This window comes from Rhodnius prolixus, unplaced genomic scaffold (genome assembly GCF_049639745.1).
Source record: "Rhodnius prolixus isolate KJV_2025 unplaced genomic scaffold, Rpr scaffold_14, whole genome shotgun sequence".
Classification (NCBI taxonomy): domain Eukaryota; kingdom Metazoa; phylum Arthropoda; class Insecta; order Hemiptera; family Reduviidae; genus Rhodnius; species Rhodnius prolixus.
In genome coordinates, this window is record NW_027411594.1 from 3,637,807 (window position 1) to 3,651,661 (window position 13,855).

The window sequence follows — 13,855 nt, forward strand, 5'->3', positions numbered from 1 at the left end:
TTAGGAACCATTCATTATATAAAAAGGAAATGGAAACGGTCCAGTTGAAGACAGTTGTAACAAACGGTTAACTGTAGATTATCTAGGTCAAAAAGTGCGCATGTTAAGTAATTTCTACTTCTTATTTTTAAGGAATTGATTGTTTTTAATTACAATTGGCGTTTCAATCTTAGATATTTCTAGGCTTGCTGAGAAGTATCTACTGCCTTTCATTTCAGAAATCTAAAAATTTAACGACTCTTTTTGCTTACAATGTTAGGGTATCATAAATCATCATTTATTATCCATCTGTCTGAAGTAATAAAAGTATAATGACGAACTAATGCTGTTTTATGTTTGTAACTACGAGTTTCTGGCTTTCCTTCCTTTCTAGGCAATTGTTTATGCCCAACACTGGTGGCGTAACGGATTTCGTTAGCAATAAATATAAAATGTTTGTGAGTAAATATTTATAATTAATTCTACAGAATTTTCTACACATTTACTCGCCACATAACATTGGGAGAGAAAAACATGAGTACAAATTGGCACATGCTGTGGAACCAACCGCTCATTCAAACCCCCCCTGAGCGCTATAACTCCTAGTGGCATGTAGGACACCAATGTTATACATATGGGTGTCGCTTGTGTTTATAACATTTCCGTTTATATATAATAAGGGCCTTTATTTTGCTAACATTACTGGTGAAACACGTTCAAATTTCCTTTTTCGGAACCCATCTTGTCCTGGTCATCCCCCTTTTGTTCGTTTGTTACTAAAAACCATCATTGCGCTTCACGAAATCGGCGGTTTACCGTAAAAGTATTTCGTGCAACTTTTAATTATTACCGAGACTTCCATTCATCATAGAGTTTAGATTAATCTGTTTAGAGTAGAGATTTACATTGTACAGACTCTCTCGCACTTAGTTGCTTACTTGTGAGACAGTAACGTAAGTGAATTTCGAAATCTGCTACTCGATGAAATCTTCTTCTCTTTTTTGTTTATTTAGTACAATTTCTGTTCATCCGTCAAGTAAATTTTTGCTGTAGTAGGTATTCTTTGTTACTCAATTCATAAAAAAACAACTACTTCTTGTTTAAGGGTAGATGTCCAACAGAAGCTTTATCTTATTGAGAAATGGGTTTTGCGAACTAGAAGAACAGCAGCATCTGGGCAAGATTACTACATCTTCTCCTATATTGATTTCAATTAAATTGAATTCCATTATCAACTTGATTTATTGTTCATCAGTTTAATTATATCCCCCCCCAGTAATGTTTCTAAATCATCAGTAATCCATTAGTTTAATGTCACATTATGGCACTCATTCATTAATTGATAAATAATTGATAATACATTGCTTTTTCTTAAAATTCATTTTAAGAAAATTAAATTCTCTTGAATGTTAGATATGTTCTGAGGAAAAGCTGAATTCAATTCTTTTCAAGTATACGATATACTCGTATATAAATAAACATTTGGTGGAGGTATCCTGCTCTGCTAGTTTTGTTACATCTATAGTGTTCCACAAAAGTTTCAACTAGCAATAAATAATGTATTGTGGTACTGGGTTCGATTTCCGGTGTTAGATCTTGGGTTTTATTTCATGTTTAATAAAAGAAATTTACAGTAAAGTATGTTTGCTAGTCGCTTCCGACCACGACACCTGATTTGTAGTTGGACATAAAGCCTGCCTGAAAAAATAGGCAATTACTAGTGTTCCACAAAGATTCTGATTGGAAAAGCTTACCCAAGTAGTTAAGGAGGTTCGTGAATGAATGAAAACCGGTGTTAGGGATAACTATTCCCTCTAATCAACTTACCTCTCAATGTTCTTCCTAAATATTTTGACGAAAGCTCGCTAAAGTGAGGGATATATATATCTCTCTCTAAATACCTGGCCACTATTTTGGCTCTTCCAGAAAAGTGGTGGCTTCCAAGAAATCCTGAACGCTCCTGAAAATCCAGATAGTCTAATAGTTCTCAACCAGGCTATTTGTAGAACCAATAATCAGATTATTATCTCCTTGGGTTGCAAGCATTTTTCTAGTTCCCTAAAAAAATTAGGGAAGTATTCTAGGCCTGGCTTTCTAGGAAAATCCTAAGCTTCAGAAAGCTGGCAGATTGTGATGACCACTCTTTAATGTCCTTAATTCCTTTAAGAGACCGTATTTTTACGACAGTAAAAGTAAACTACAGTAATGCCTATTTTTTTCAGGCGGGCTTTACGTCCAACTACCAATTAGGTGTCGTGGACGGAGGCGGCTAGCAAACATACTTTAATGTAAATTTCTTTTATTAACCATTAAATAAAATCCAAGGCCTAAGACCGGGAATTGAACCCAGTACCACAATACGTATTAGCTTTACAGTTCTTACGATAGTAAAATATTTTTCGAAGGCTTGCTGGGGAAGAAGACTAATGCCCTCCAAGCGTGCGATAAACTAGGAAAGGCTTCTTACTCACGAGGAAGCGCCCAGAAGCAGACTCTTTTAACGTCACAGCAGCTTTTAGCCTTTTGAGCTATTCCTACATCGGCTCCCTGGACACCTTCAATTAGTCAGGCGAATTGCTGGGAGCAATAGTCTAGGATATCTTGGTTACTAAAGCCGTTTTCTCTCTTCTATACCCCTAAAATGCCTTCCTTATATAATCTGAGAATTAAAAGTAATCCCAATATCACACTACCAACTTTTCTTCAGCTCTGACCACACACACACATTAACAGATATTACGATGTGTACACACATTCACTTACACTACCAATCAATTTTAAAAATAACTTTTTCTGAGACTTCAAAAAGTATATTTTTCCGTTTGAAAGACGAAAAAATTATAACTGGTCCAACAGTAAACTCAATAAGGAAGCCAACAGCCTAAAAAAATATTTACGTCATTGATGGATCATAAATTAAATTTCCTTTTCTCTTTTCCTTTTAAAAAGAGAAAGAGAAATGAGGATGAGAAATGAACGAAAATATTAAATTAATCTCCGTTTTTACGCTAACACTTATTTTTCCTTCTTGCTTATTGGATTCCAAGTAGAAACACTGAAAATAATCAACCAGAGAACTCTTTTCCTTCCGGTGGATAACCGGAAATAAGATTATTTTAGGTAGACTTTTTTAACATGCGAAAATCACTTTATCTTTCTTTTTTTTTTTACTTTTAGATTTTATTCTCTGGATTTTTTTTTATTATAAAAGAAAAAATCTTTGTAGACCTTTTAAATATGTACTCGTAGATGGTACTCTTAATTTGTGGTACTCATTAATTGAAAACACCACTTCATTGGCCAAACTAGCACACATTTCCTTATTTTTCCTTCGTTTTCAGCAGTGTGTCAATAGAAAAAGATCAACCCTAGTTGTAACATCCAGGGCTGCTCTGTATTCTCGTTCTCATTAATTGAAAACACTATTTCTCTGCTCAAAGTAACTCATATTTCCTTATTTTTCCTTTGTTTTTAGCAGTGTGTCAATAGAAAAAGATCAACCCTTGTGGTAACATCCAGGACTGATCTGTATGTGGTTTTTATTATTGGAAAACACTGTTTCTCTGCCCAAAGTAGCTCGCATTTCCTTATATTTCCTTCGTTTTTAGCAGTGAATGAATAGAAAAATATCCAGCCTAGTTGTAACACCAAGGGCAGTTCTGTATTGTTGTTCTCATTAATAGAAGACTCCACTTCTTTGGCCAAAGTAGCTCGTATTTCCTTATATTTCCATCGTGTGAATAGAAAAATATCGACCCTTGTGGTAACATCCAGGACTGTTCTGTATTGTGGTTCTCATTGTTGGAAAACACCGTTACTCTGCCCAAACTAGCTCGCATTTCCTTATATTTCCTTTGGTTTTAGCAGTGAGTTAGTAGAAAAAGATCCACAATAGTTGTAACATCCAGGGCTGTTCTGTATTGTGCTTCTTATTAATGGAAAACACCACTTCATTGACCAAAGTAGCTCACATTTCCTTATTTTTCCATCGATTTTAGTAGTTAATGAATAGAAAAAGATCCAGCCTAGTTGTAACATCTAGGGCTGTTCTGTATTGTGGTCAGGGCCGGATTTAGAATAAAAGAAGCTCTAAGCTATACCACTTATGATGCCCTTTCACCTCCCATTTTTAAGTTTGTAAATTACATGAGAGATAATAAAATACATCACTACTGTGATATATATCAATATTTTCGGTTCAGTGTTTTAGTGTTCACTGTTTTTAGAATAGTGTGATTTTAATTTGGCTAACAATTTGAATATAGGCCCTTCTTGAACTTGAGGCCCTAGGCTGAAGCCTAGTTAGCCTGTAGGAAAATCCGGCCCTGCTCTTAAAGAGTGAACAAAGACGTATCTTTGATAATATCCGTCATAGAACGTATACTTCTTGTACCCCTGACCGGTTTTGGATGTTCATCAGATGTAGAGTAATCAGTTTAGTGACGGGATTTCGACTTCACTTCCGTTACCATCTCACACTATATTGCTTACTGGAAAAAGTATTAGGGTACTTATGGGTACTAGTAGAGTAAACCCTGATTTAAAAGTTGGTACCTAAAATGGTAGGTTTGTATTAATGCAAATAATTTTCAACAAAATGCCCATAATGTAACCAAAATTAGGTAGAGTTTGACCCACCGTTCGGCCGTTATTTCCGATTTAAGTGATCCGTCATCAGTTAGTAAAGAAAAAAAAAAAAAGAAAAGCCATTTATTTAACAGGTTTTGTTGTTTATTGGAAAATCCCCCCAAAAAAAACATTTCCCAGAAAATTCTGAACATTGTGAAAAATCGATACAGTAAAGTGGCCCTTCCAGTTTTTCAATTTTGTCCAATGGCATTACTAACATCTTATAAGTGGTTTAAAAAAAAGAAAAAGAAAAAAGAAAACTTTATCTTCTTGAATTTGTACCATTTTCTTGACGTACTAAAGTGAGAAAAAAGCCTACTAGAGAGTAAAGGACAGTTTTATATCATTAGCCGCTGTTCCTGCGTGACTTGAATGATAATAAGTTGCGGATACTTTCAACCAACCTTCATTTCCTGTAGAAAAGGAAAATGTTGTCTAATTATTCTTGTAGTTTGAAAATCCTATACTAGTGCTGGAAACTCAATGAAAATGGCACAATGAATTATATTTCTAATGCCCCCTAATTCATTACATTCTACTCATGCTTTTTAGAAAATATAACACCTTATACGATCTAAGAGGAAATCCAGACTTTATACTTTTAAATGGTTCCTTAGAGGAACTTAGAGGTAAGCCTAACTAACCATTCTTCTTGTCCAGAAGATCGTCATTCATCAAATTTTCATGGGAATCAAATAAAGATTTAAATTATAAGAAATAGGAAATTAAAAAACTAAATACTTCACGAGATTTTTCTTCAAACTTCTGATAGATAGATCTATAATATTTATTGGAAACGATTTCCCATGGAAATTTATATGAGAGCAATGTTCGCCTCTCACCATTTTTGCAATTATAACAATTTTATATTTGATCATTAAATGTTCAGTAAAATTGAAATTCAGTAAAAGTAAGAATATAATCACCATTTTCTTAAATCCTTTCTCTTTATCAGTCCTTCAGTACCCTTTTTAGATTGTAGATATCGTTTTAGCGTTCAAGTACCCAATTTGAAAGAGAGTCAGAGGTTTTTAAATTTATCTGGCTCAATAATAAATATTCTGCCCAATAATATACCTTCATACTAGGGTTAGCTGCTGTGAATATATTTATTTAGCAATAGAAATTGAACCTCTCTGTCTCAGCTCGATGCGCGTTCTCTCTCTCGTTTAAAATCAACACAGTTGGTCTCTTTAAAAGAGTAAGCTTCCCTCTCATTATAATTGTTAAAATGCAATAAAGTTTGGGAAGTGTCAGTAGAGTTTGAGTGATGATTCACTAAATATAACGTATATTATTACCTCATTATGGCCAAATTAAAATAAACATTTATTTTAGTGAAATTCAAATGTTAGAACATTCTAAATTAATTTCTACCATCCAGTTTAACTGACCTCTTATTCTCTATAATTTTATTTGGTGAAATAAAATACATAATTCTAAGAATAGACTTTGTTTAGCCAGGAGAATATTCCATTTGAATTACCACTTATTTATCCAAATTTCCTACCTATTGTAATGATTCTAATAATGTATGTTTCTGAAAAGTAAAATTTCTGGTCATTCTAGCTCACATTTTCCTTATTTTCCTTCGTTTTTTAATGTTCTATTTCCAAATTTAAGCGACCTAATATGTAAGTTTTAACTCTGCTTTAGTTACTGGTGCAAAGAACCAAAATACAATAATTTTCTGGTCGTTCTAGCTAATTTCCCTTAATCATCTTCATTTTTTAATGTTCTATTTCCAAATTTAAGCGACCTAATATGTAAGTTTTAACTCTGCTTTAGTTACTGGTGCAAAGAACCAAAATACAATAATTTTCTGGTCGTTCTAGCTAATTTCCCTTAATCATCTTCGTTTTTGAAGTTCTATTTCCAAATTAAAGGGACCTAATATGTATGTTTTAACTCTGCTTTAGTTACTGGTACAAAGAACCAAAATTCAATAATGTTCTGGTCATTCTAGCTCACATTTTCCTTAATCATCTTCGTTTTTGAAGCTCTATTTCCAAATTTAAGCGACCTAATATGTATGTTTTAACTCTGCTTTAGTTACTGGTGCAAAGAACCAAAATACAATAATTTTCTGGTCGTTCTAGCTAATTTCCCTTAATCATCTTCGTTTTTGAAGTTCTATTTCCAAATTAAAGGGACCTAATATGTATGTTTTAACTCTGCTTTAGTTACTGGTGCAAAGAACCAAAATTCAATAATGTTCTGGTCATTCTAGCTCACATTTTCCTTAATCATCTTCGTTTTTGAAGTTCTATTTCCAAATTTAAGCGACCTAATATGTATGTTTTAACTCTGCTTTAGTTACTGGTGCAAAGAACCAAAATTCAATAATGTTCTGGTCATTCTAGCTCACATTTTCCTTAATCATCTTCGTTTTTGAATTTCTATTTCCAAATTTAAGCTACCTAATATGTATGTTTTAACTCTGCTTTAGTTACTGGTGCAAAGAACCAAAATTCATAATGTTCTGGTCATTCTAGCTCACATTTCCCTTAATCATCTTCGATTTTGAAGTTCTATTTCCAAATTAAACGCTACCTAATACGTATATTCTAGCTCTGCCTTAGATACTTCATAAAAGAAACAGAATTTTTAAATCTCCTATAGACTTCTTTAAGTTCCAACATGTGTAAGTGCCATTTTTCTGTCTTCTCCTTTAGTTTTTCTAAGACTACTTAAAATACCACCAATAACTTTGATTATCTCTTGCATTTATATTAAAAGATAGATTATTCAAATGGCTTCTAAGTGGAGAGACTTATCTCCTAACTGACTTGTCACCTAAACCCACTAACTTGAGAATACATTGTAGAGAAATTAACAAGGGTGTTGCTGTTGGGTTCTGTATCTTTAATCTGAAATTGGTTTCAAATTAATTCTATTCATAGATCGTTTCTTAGTTTTTTCTTACATTAAATTTAACCCCTTCCTTAGAAAAAAAAAAAGACAAATATTATTTTACTCCTTGGCTTTTTTTTAATCCAAAGTTTAGTATCCCTCGTACAATTTTTATTATCAATAAGGTAGTTTTTACGTCCCAAATTTATTAAGTCTGCTCTAGGAAGATAAGCTTGTGAGAAAGCTTGATGTGATAACGTTTATGTGGGCGACCAGACATTTAGTTCAAGAGAAAAGATTTATTCCTTTCATTATAGGATCCTTGTTGTTTCTCCTTAAAAGAATGAATGGGATTTTTTCTTCTAAAAACAAAGAAAGAAAAACTGCAGTTTTCATTACTATTCTTAAATACACCTTTAAATCGCTGTGATTTCATTTACCATGCACTGTTGATCCACTAATTTTAAATTCCTATTTGATCTTCCGTAGCAACAGTAAATGCTTTTAGTAGAATTTAATGGAGTAACTAACCTTTTACTATTTTTATTTGATACGATGTAACTTATTTACTAATTTCATTGCTAGGAATATAAAAAATTAGGTTTCTATTAAAGGGGTTTAGTGGATCTTAAAATCTTTCTTACTAAAAGTAAATTATATTTCTGAGTAGGACTTTTAATAAATATATTTTCTATCTAATACTTTTCTAACATTCCATTTTTAAAGAAGTTCCATTTCAGTTTTTTGTTTAACTTAGCGAAGACTAAATTTTAACCCAGGCCATTAAACTAGCCGGAAGATTACTCTATGCATAGGAGAATAATTAATGGTGATAACTAGTGGGAGATGGAGTAAGCACTACCACTGGAATTGATGTGACAACAAACCCAGAGAGGAGATTTTGTCGTGAGTAAAGCGGCTAGCTAGCAAACAAGGGATAGCATGTGGGTTAGTTGTGTACATAGAGATAGCCGGCCGTTTATCAGCCCACATCTTTCCCTTATAGTGTGTGGGTAACTATGTAAGTATAATACATATACATAGTATAGTACATATCTATATCTATTATTACCCAAAATGTCCAACAATCTCCTTTGGTTGAACGTCCATATTCATGGGAGGAAATATACAGAATATCTTGAGAGTTAATATTTGTAAATGTGTTCGTATGGTTCATGGAATGTTGTTATCTCTTCTCAGCATAGTTGGATCTTTGTTTTTCCACAGGGGAAGAGATTTTGTCTGAAAGAGAGCTCTCTAGTTGTAGGATAGATGGTCATCTGATCTCTCTTTCTCTCAATTCTTCACGACCGCTCCCATACAAAGATCTACATGACCATAATGAAAATAACCTCCTTTCATTTTTCCTGTATGCCATTTCATCCCTCTTTATGTACCCAATTCTAAACACAAACCAGACATAAAAAGAATAAAAGATATAAAAAGCATCAACTACTTCACTGGGTACTTACTATATTTTTTTTCCTCTATAAATATAGATAAAAGACATAAGTAAAGCTTGTCCTTTTTTTTTTTTTTTTTTAAAAAAAGTTCATTTAAACCTGTTTGCTTAGTCTTTCTAAGACCTTTTAACATTTTAAAAGACTTTATTATGTCTTTTTCTTAACTTTTTTCTATAGAAGGTTGGACTTCTTCAAAGTATTAAACATCAGAAACTAGTTAATAATTAAAAGTTAGTTTTATAGCACGTTATGTACATAACTTTTGAAATCAGAGTGGTCCAAAAATTTAAACTAAATAATATCTTAAAAGACAAAGGTTAACTTTTTTTTCTAAGATTAGAATTTGACTTCTGAATTAATAAATGATTTTAGCAAAATAATTTATTAAAAAACACTTAAGGAAAGTGTATTCATATCCTCCACTTTTTATTAACCATTATATGAAACAACCTTTTTAAATTTATGAAAATGAATTGTGAGAAGTACAACACTTTGTTTCTGCAAGTGGAAAATGAATATTGGCTGAGGAAAAACTTGAAGGTATATTAAGAAAAGCCTAGGATGTAGACAATTCTTATTATAAGACTAGCAGAAAGTTGGCAAACCACTTTAAGAGATAAGAGAAAAGAAATAAACGAGTAAGACTGCTGTTGAGCTCACTCAAGCAAAAGGAGAATAATAGAAACTTGCCAAAAGAACATAGGATACCTTGCAAAGAAAATTATGTAAAAAAAAAAATTAATATCTACACAATGAATCTAAACTGTTTTAATTAACATTGCATTCAGTTATAATTTGCTTCTTCCTTTTTAGTTTTCAGTACATTTTATTTGTTTTTTTATTTTCTTAAAAGAAACATTTATTCGTATTCAATTCATAATAAAAGTTTATGAAAAACTACTGTTCTATTCTCTAGTTTATTTCCAGAACTACAGAATATTAGACTTCTTCTTTTTCTTTTTGATGACGCTCTCTAGTATTTCTTTTACAACCTAATAAAAAACAAACTTGTTTGACAAGTCCAAACTTGCAAAAGCCTGCGATTGTTTATAATGTACATATATATTATTTACTGCAATGTCTTCATTCGAATGAATTATTTAATTTTGTAAATTTTAATAAAAGAAGGTGAATTAGTTAAGATTTGGAATTTCTGTAGGTTGTGCGGAATAATTGGAACCATTAGGTGGAGGCCAAAGAATTTGGCCTCCTGTAGGTACAGGTTCCATTAATCAGAAGAATATATAAGGGCTCTATAGTACATATATGTTCGTAAGAGAGAGAGAGAGAGGTTTAAATATTTTAGAAGTGTTATATGGTAATGGGAGCTGGAGCTGTGTTCCTCTAAAGTAAATTATTGTACCATAGTATTGTGGAATAGTAACGCCATTAAGTGAGCTTTAGTGCTGAAAGGAATGTTATACTCTTCATACTGATCGAGACCCAACTTCAGATTCAACTTTATGTAACTTTAAAAGTCCTTCTACAATAATGATTAAATTTATTCATTGGCAAAATGGCTATACTGTTTATTAAATATTACTATATGTTTTTAAAAAAGCTCTTTAAATCATTTCACCTCTCTCCAAATGAAGTGTAACGCAGACTTCCTGTTTGGATAAGATTTTAGTAAAGCGAATAATTAATGGTAGAACTTAACTTAGGACTGCAAAGTGTCCATCTCTACTCAAGTTCAGGATAACGTCAATACCAGCTACAAGATTACTTTTCTCTTTACTCGTCCGAGACTCGAAGATATCGGTCATCAGGCCAGCTCCGACTGAAACCTGACCCTATATTAGTAACATCAAGAAACTCCCGGCAACTCAGGACTTGTGACCTGACTCTTCTCGAACGTACTCGAATTTACTGCCTCCATGTAGATAGCTTCCACATTCTCAGAATACTCCTTAATCTACAACCATCTTCTGGTACTTCTCTCCACTTCTAGATTTATCATCCTAACCCGTACTGCCACAAAATAGCCTACCTATTTTCTATTTCCTACAAACAAAAAAGAATTAAACATATCCTGCTCTAATTTTCTTTTCTAGCTGCATATTTTTCTGTTTTCTCCTGCATGTAACATCCCATCCTTCTCTAAACATTTCTAAAACTGTTTACTGAAGGTTTTAAAGTTAATACATTAGAACTTAACTATTTTTGTATTATAAATATTTTGATCCGTCTATAAGTATAAAAAATTAATTATTTTAATAGTGTTCGGTGGATAAGTCTCTTCAGGTCAGTTAGTAATTTAGATCGTCTTCCTAGTAGTAAGTAGTGTGGCTGTACGTTTGCAGATATATTACGATATATTCTCGTATTACACACGGTTATTTATTAAAAGGTGAGATCAGAAATAATACAGCTTTTCAGGTGTTATAAGAAGTAGCAAAATGAAAAGTTTAACTATTTTCATCCGTTTATGTTGCAGGGAGCTGAAATGCCAGTACATTTAATGGCAGTATTGGTAATCTTCACAATGGAGCTGGGCAAACCAAGCAGTGCACAACTGCCGACATCCATCGGCGGTGGACATCATCTCTTCTATCCAAATATGAGCATAGTAACCGCCATACCTTCCCATCCGATCAGTCTACATGAAATCACCAATGACGGTGAAAATCACTTAAGATTTGGATGGCAAGGCGGTGGGAACCAACAGTTCTATAATGTAAATCAAGTAATCTCGACGGCCAAATCACTGCGTGTAGAATGGCCAGTGAAACGTGCCTGTGAAATACCTGGTGATGTCGTGTTGGGCGGACTGATGATGGTCCATGAAAGAGAGGATACTGTAATCTGTGGTCCGGTCATGCCTCAAGGAGGTAATTACTGTTTCTTTTTTTTTTTTTGTTATTATCATTCTGGAAACGTTCTTAAATTTAGCGTCATTCTCAAATTTTTGTCATCTAAGAATAATATACATTTTAAACTATATTTAGTAGATTTTTCTTTTTTTCTTCATAGAAAAGAAAGTGTTTTAGATAGATAAATGATCAGTTCGAACTTGATTTCCCTCTTAACTGCCGCTATATCTTTCTGCTCAAAAACTGATCAATCTTTTTTTAACATTGTTTATGCAAAAAATCCTAACCAGAGCACTCTTGGAGTGAGGACAGGCACAGTTCCTTTAAAGGTTCCATTTAAATTTACAATTCAATTAAGGTTTTGTATTCTACCCAATCGAAATAAAAAATAAAATCCAGCTTCTGGGGTGTTTTTGTTTATGAAAATTTTCTTTTTTATTATTACTTGTTTGTCTATATAGGAGGTAACATTACATTATATAAACAGCAAGCTTCCCAAGGGTATACCGGTATTCACAGAGAAATGCTAGACATTCCTAAAATTTCCTTTCCTTTTATATCTTTTCTCCACCTAGAAATAAAAGCTGAGAATATTTTAAATGTAAGGTGAAAATGCCTAGTTTGAAATAGAATTTCCCAAGGAGAGTTTTCTCTTTCAATTTTCTTCTATGAATAGGGTATGTTGATAGGCAGAAGTTTTCCAATCATAACAATTTTACTTAAAAACGTTTTTTAGAATGACTTTATTCAAAGAAATGGTCTTGATGTTTTTGAGTGCATTTCAGTGTTTGTTTGGTGAATTTGAGCTTTCCAAAGACAAAGTTGTCCATGATCTAAACTCTTAACTTATTCTTCATTAAATTATAGAAAATATACTCATGGTCATTAGTCTGTGACAGGCTGTTAACATTAGTTATAGCTACATTAATATATTACATCGATATGGAAGCGTAGTATATATCCCAATGGAATATCCACTCGATGGAATATTCGATGGATTCCAAACTAAATTACCGCCCAAGTTGGCTTCGAATGAACACAAATGTTACCTACTAACTAAAAACTAACTTTTCTCAAAAATTGATTTCATGTTGTTTTAAAAAGCAATGAAATCCAAAATTATTAATGGTAACCAATTAGCAACACCATTTATTAAAGTCACAAACTTTTTTGCTTTGTTTTTTTTTTTTATTATTATTATTCAGTCAATTAATTTCAAAAAACTTGTTTGATGTTTCAATCCGAGTTGTGGAACACCTTCAGTATAAAGTGGAAATGTTTGTATTGTTTCATTTTCACAAATTTCCACAAAAGTAAATCTATAATTTTTGTTGGAACAACTTCTTTCTTTTCAAAGGGAAATTCTATTAGTAAAAATTAAGGGTGTATAATAATGTATAACATTCTTCAAATGTGAGCTTGTTGGTGAGGTCTTATAACTTATACTTATTGAGGAAAGTTAAATAAGTTTAAACTCCCACGTATGAACAAAATTTCACTCTTGGAATACGATTTTATACTGATTTGGATTGTCAACTTTTCGGGAGAAGCACATAGAATTTCCTAACCCAGAAAATAAGTTACTCTTCTACTTTTTTTTTGTGGGCCTATGCCTGTGGCCATTAGCCAACGATTCAAGAACAGTATGTTCAATATTTAAATTTAACTATCATTTCCACTATTAAATCATTTAAGCTTACACTTGAATACATCCCTCATTAATAAATTCTGTTAATTCTTCGCTTGTGGATCTAACTTCCTGTATAATGTTAATATAATTAAATGGACTTTTTATCTTTTTTTGAAGAGAGCTGAACAGTTTGACTCTATAGCTTCTATATTTTTTGCATTCCATCAGAATGTGCTCCAAATCGTCAAGTGTACCGCATACTGTACATACATTAGTATTAGCTCTTCCTATTCTATTTAAGTATGCACCACAGAGTCCATGATTTGATCTGATTCTATTAATTATTCTGATGCTTCTTCTATTTAAATTGAGGTCAAGAAACCAAGGTTTAACACCTACTAGGGGATTACTTTTCTTATAGAAAACTCCTTTATCAATCGAATCATATTCTCTCTGCCACTGATCTAACATCCTAATCCTAACGATTG

At 32.5% G+C, this 13,855-nt stretch overlaps 1 protein-coding gene across 1 annotated transcript in view; it reads left to right on the forward strand.

Moving 5' to 3' along the window:
• LOC141451684 (metabotropic glutamate receptor-like) overlaps positions 1–13,855 on the forward strand; it is a 97,462-nt gene that overhangs the window by 37,206 nt on the left and 46,401 nt on the right. Inside the window, exon 2 of the mRNA XM_074123188.1 lies at positions 11,362–11,755. Coding sequence (XP_073979289.1) covers positions 11,371–11,755 — 385 coding nt within the window. The 5' untranslated portion in view covers positions 11,362–11,370. The remainder of the gene's footprint in view (positions 1–11,361; positions 11,756–13,855) is intronic.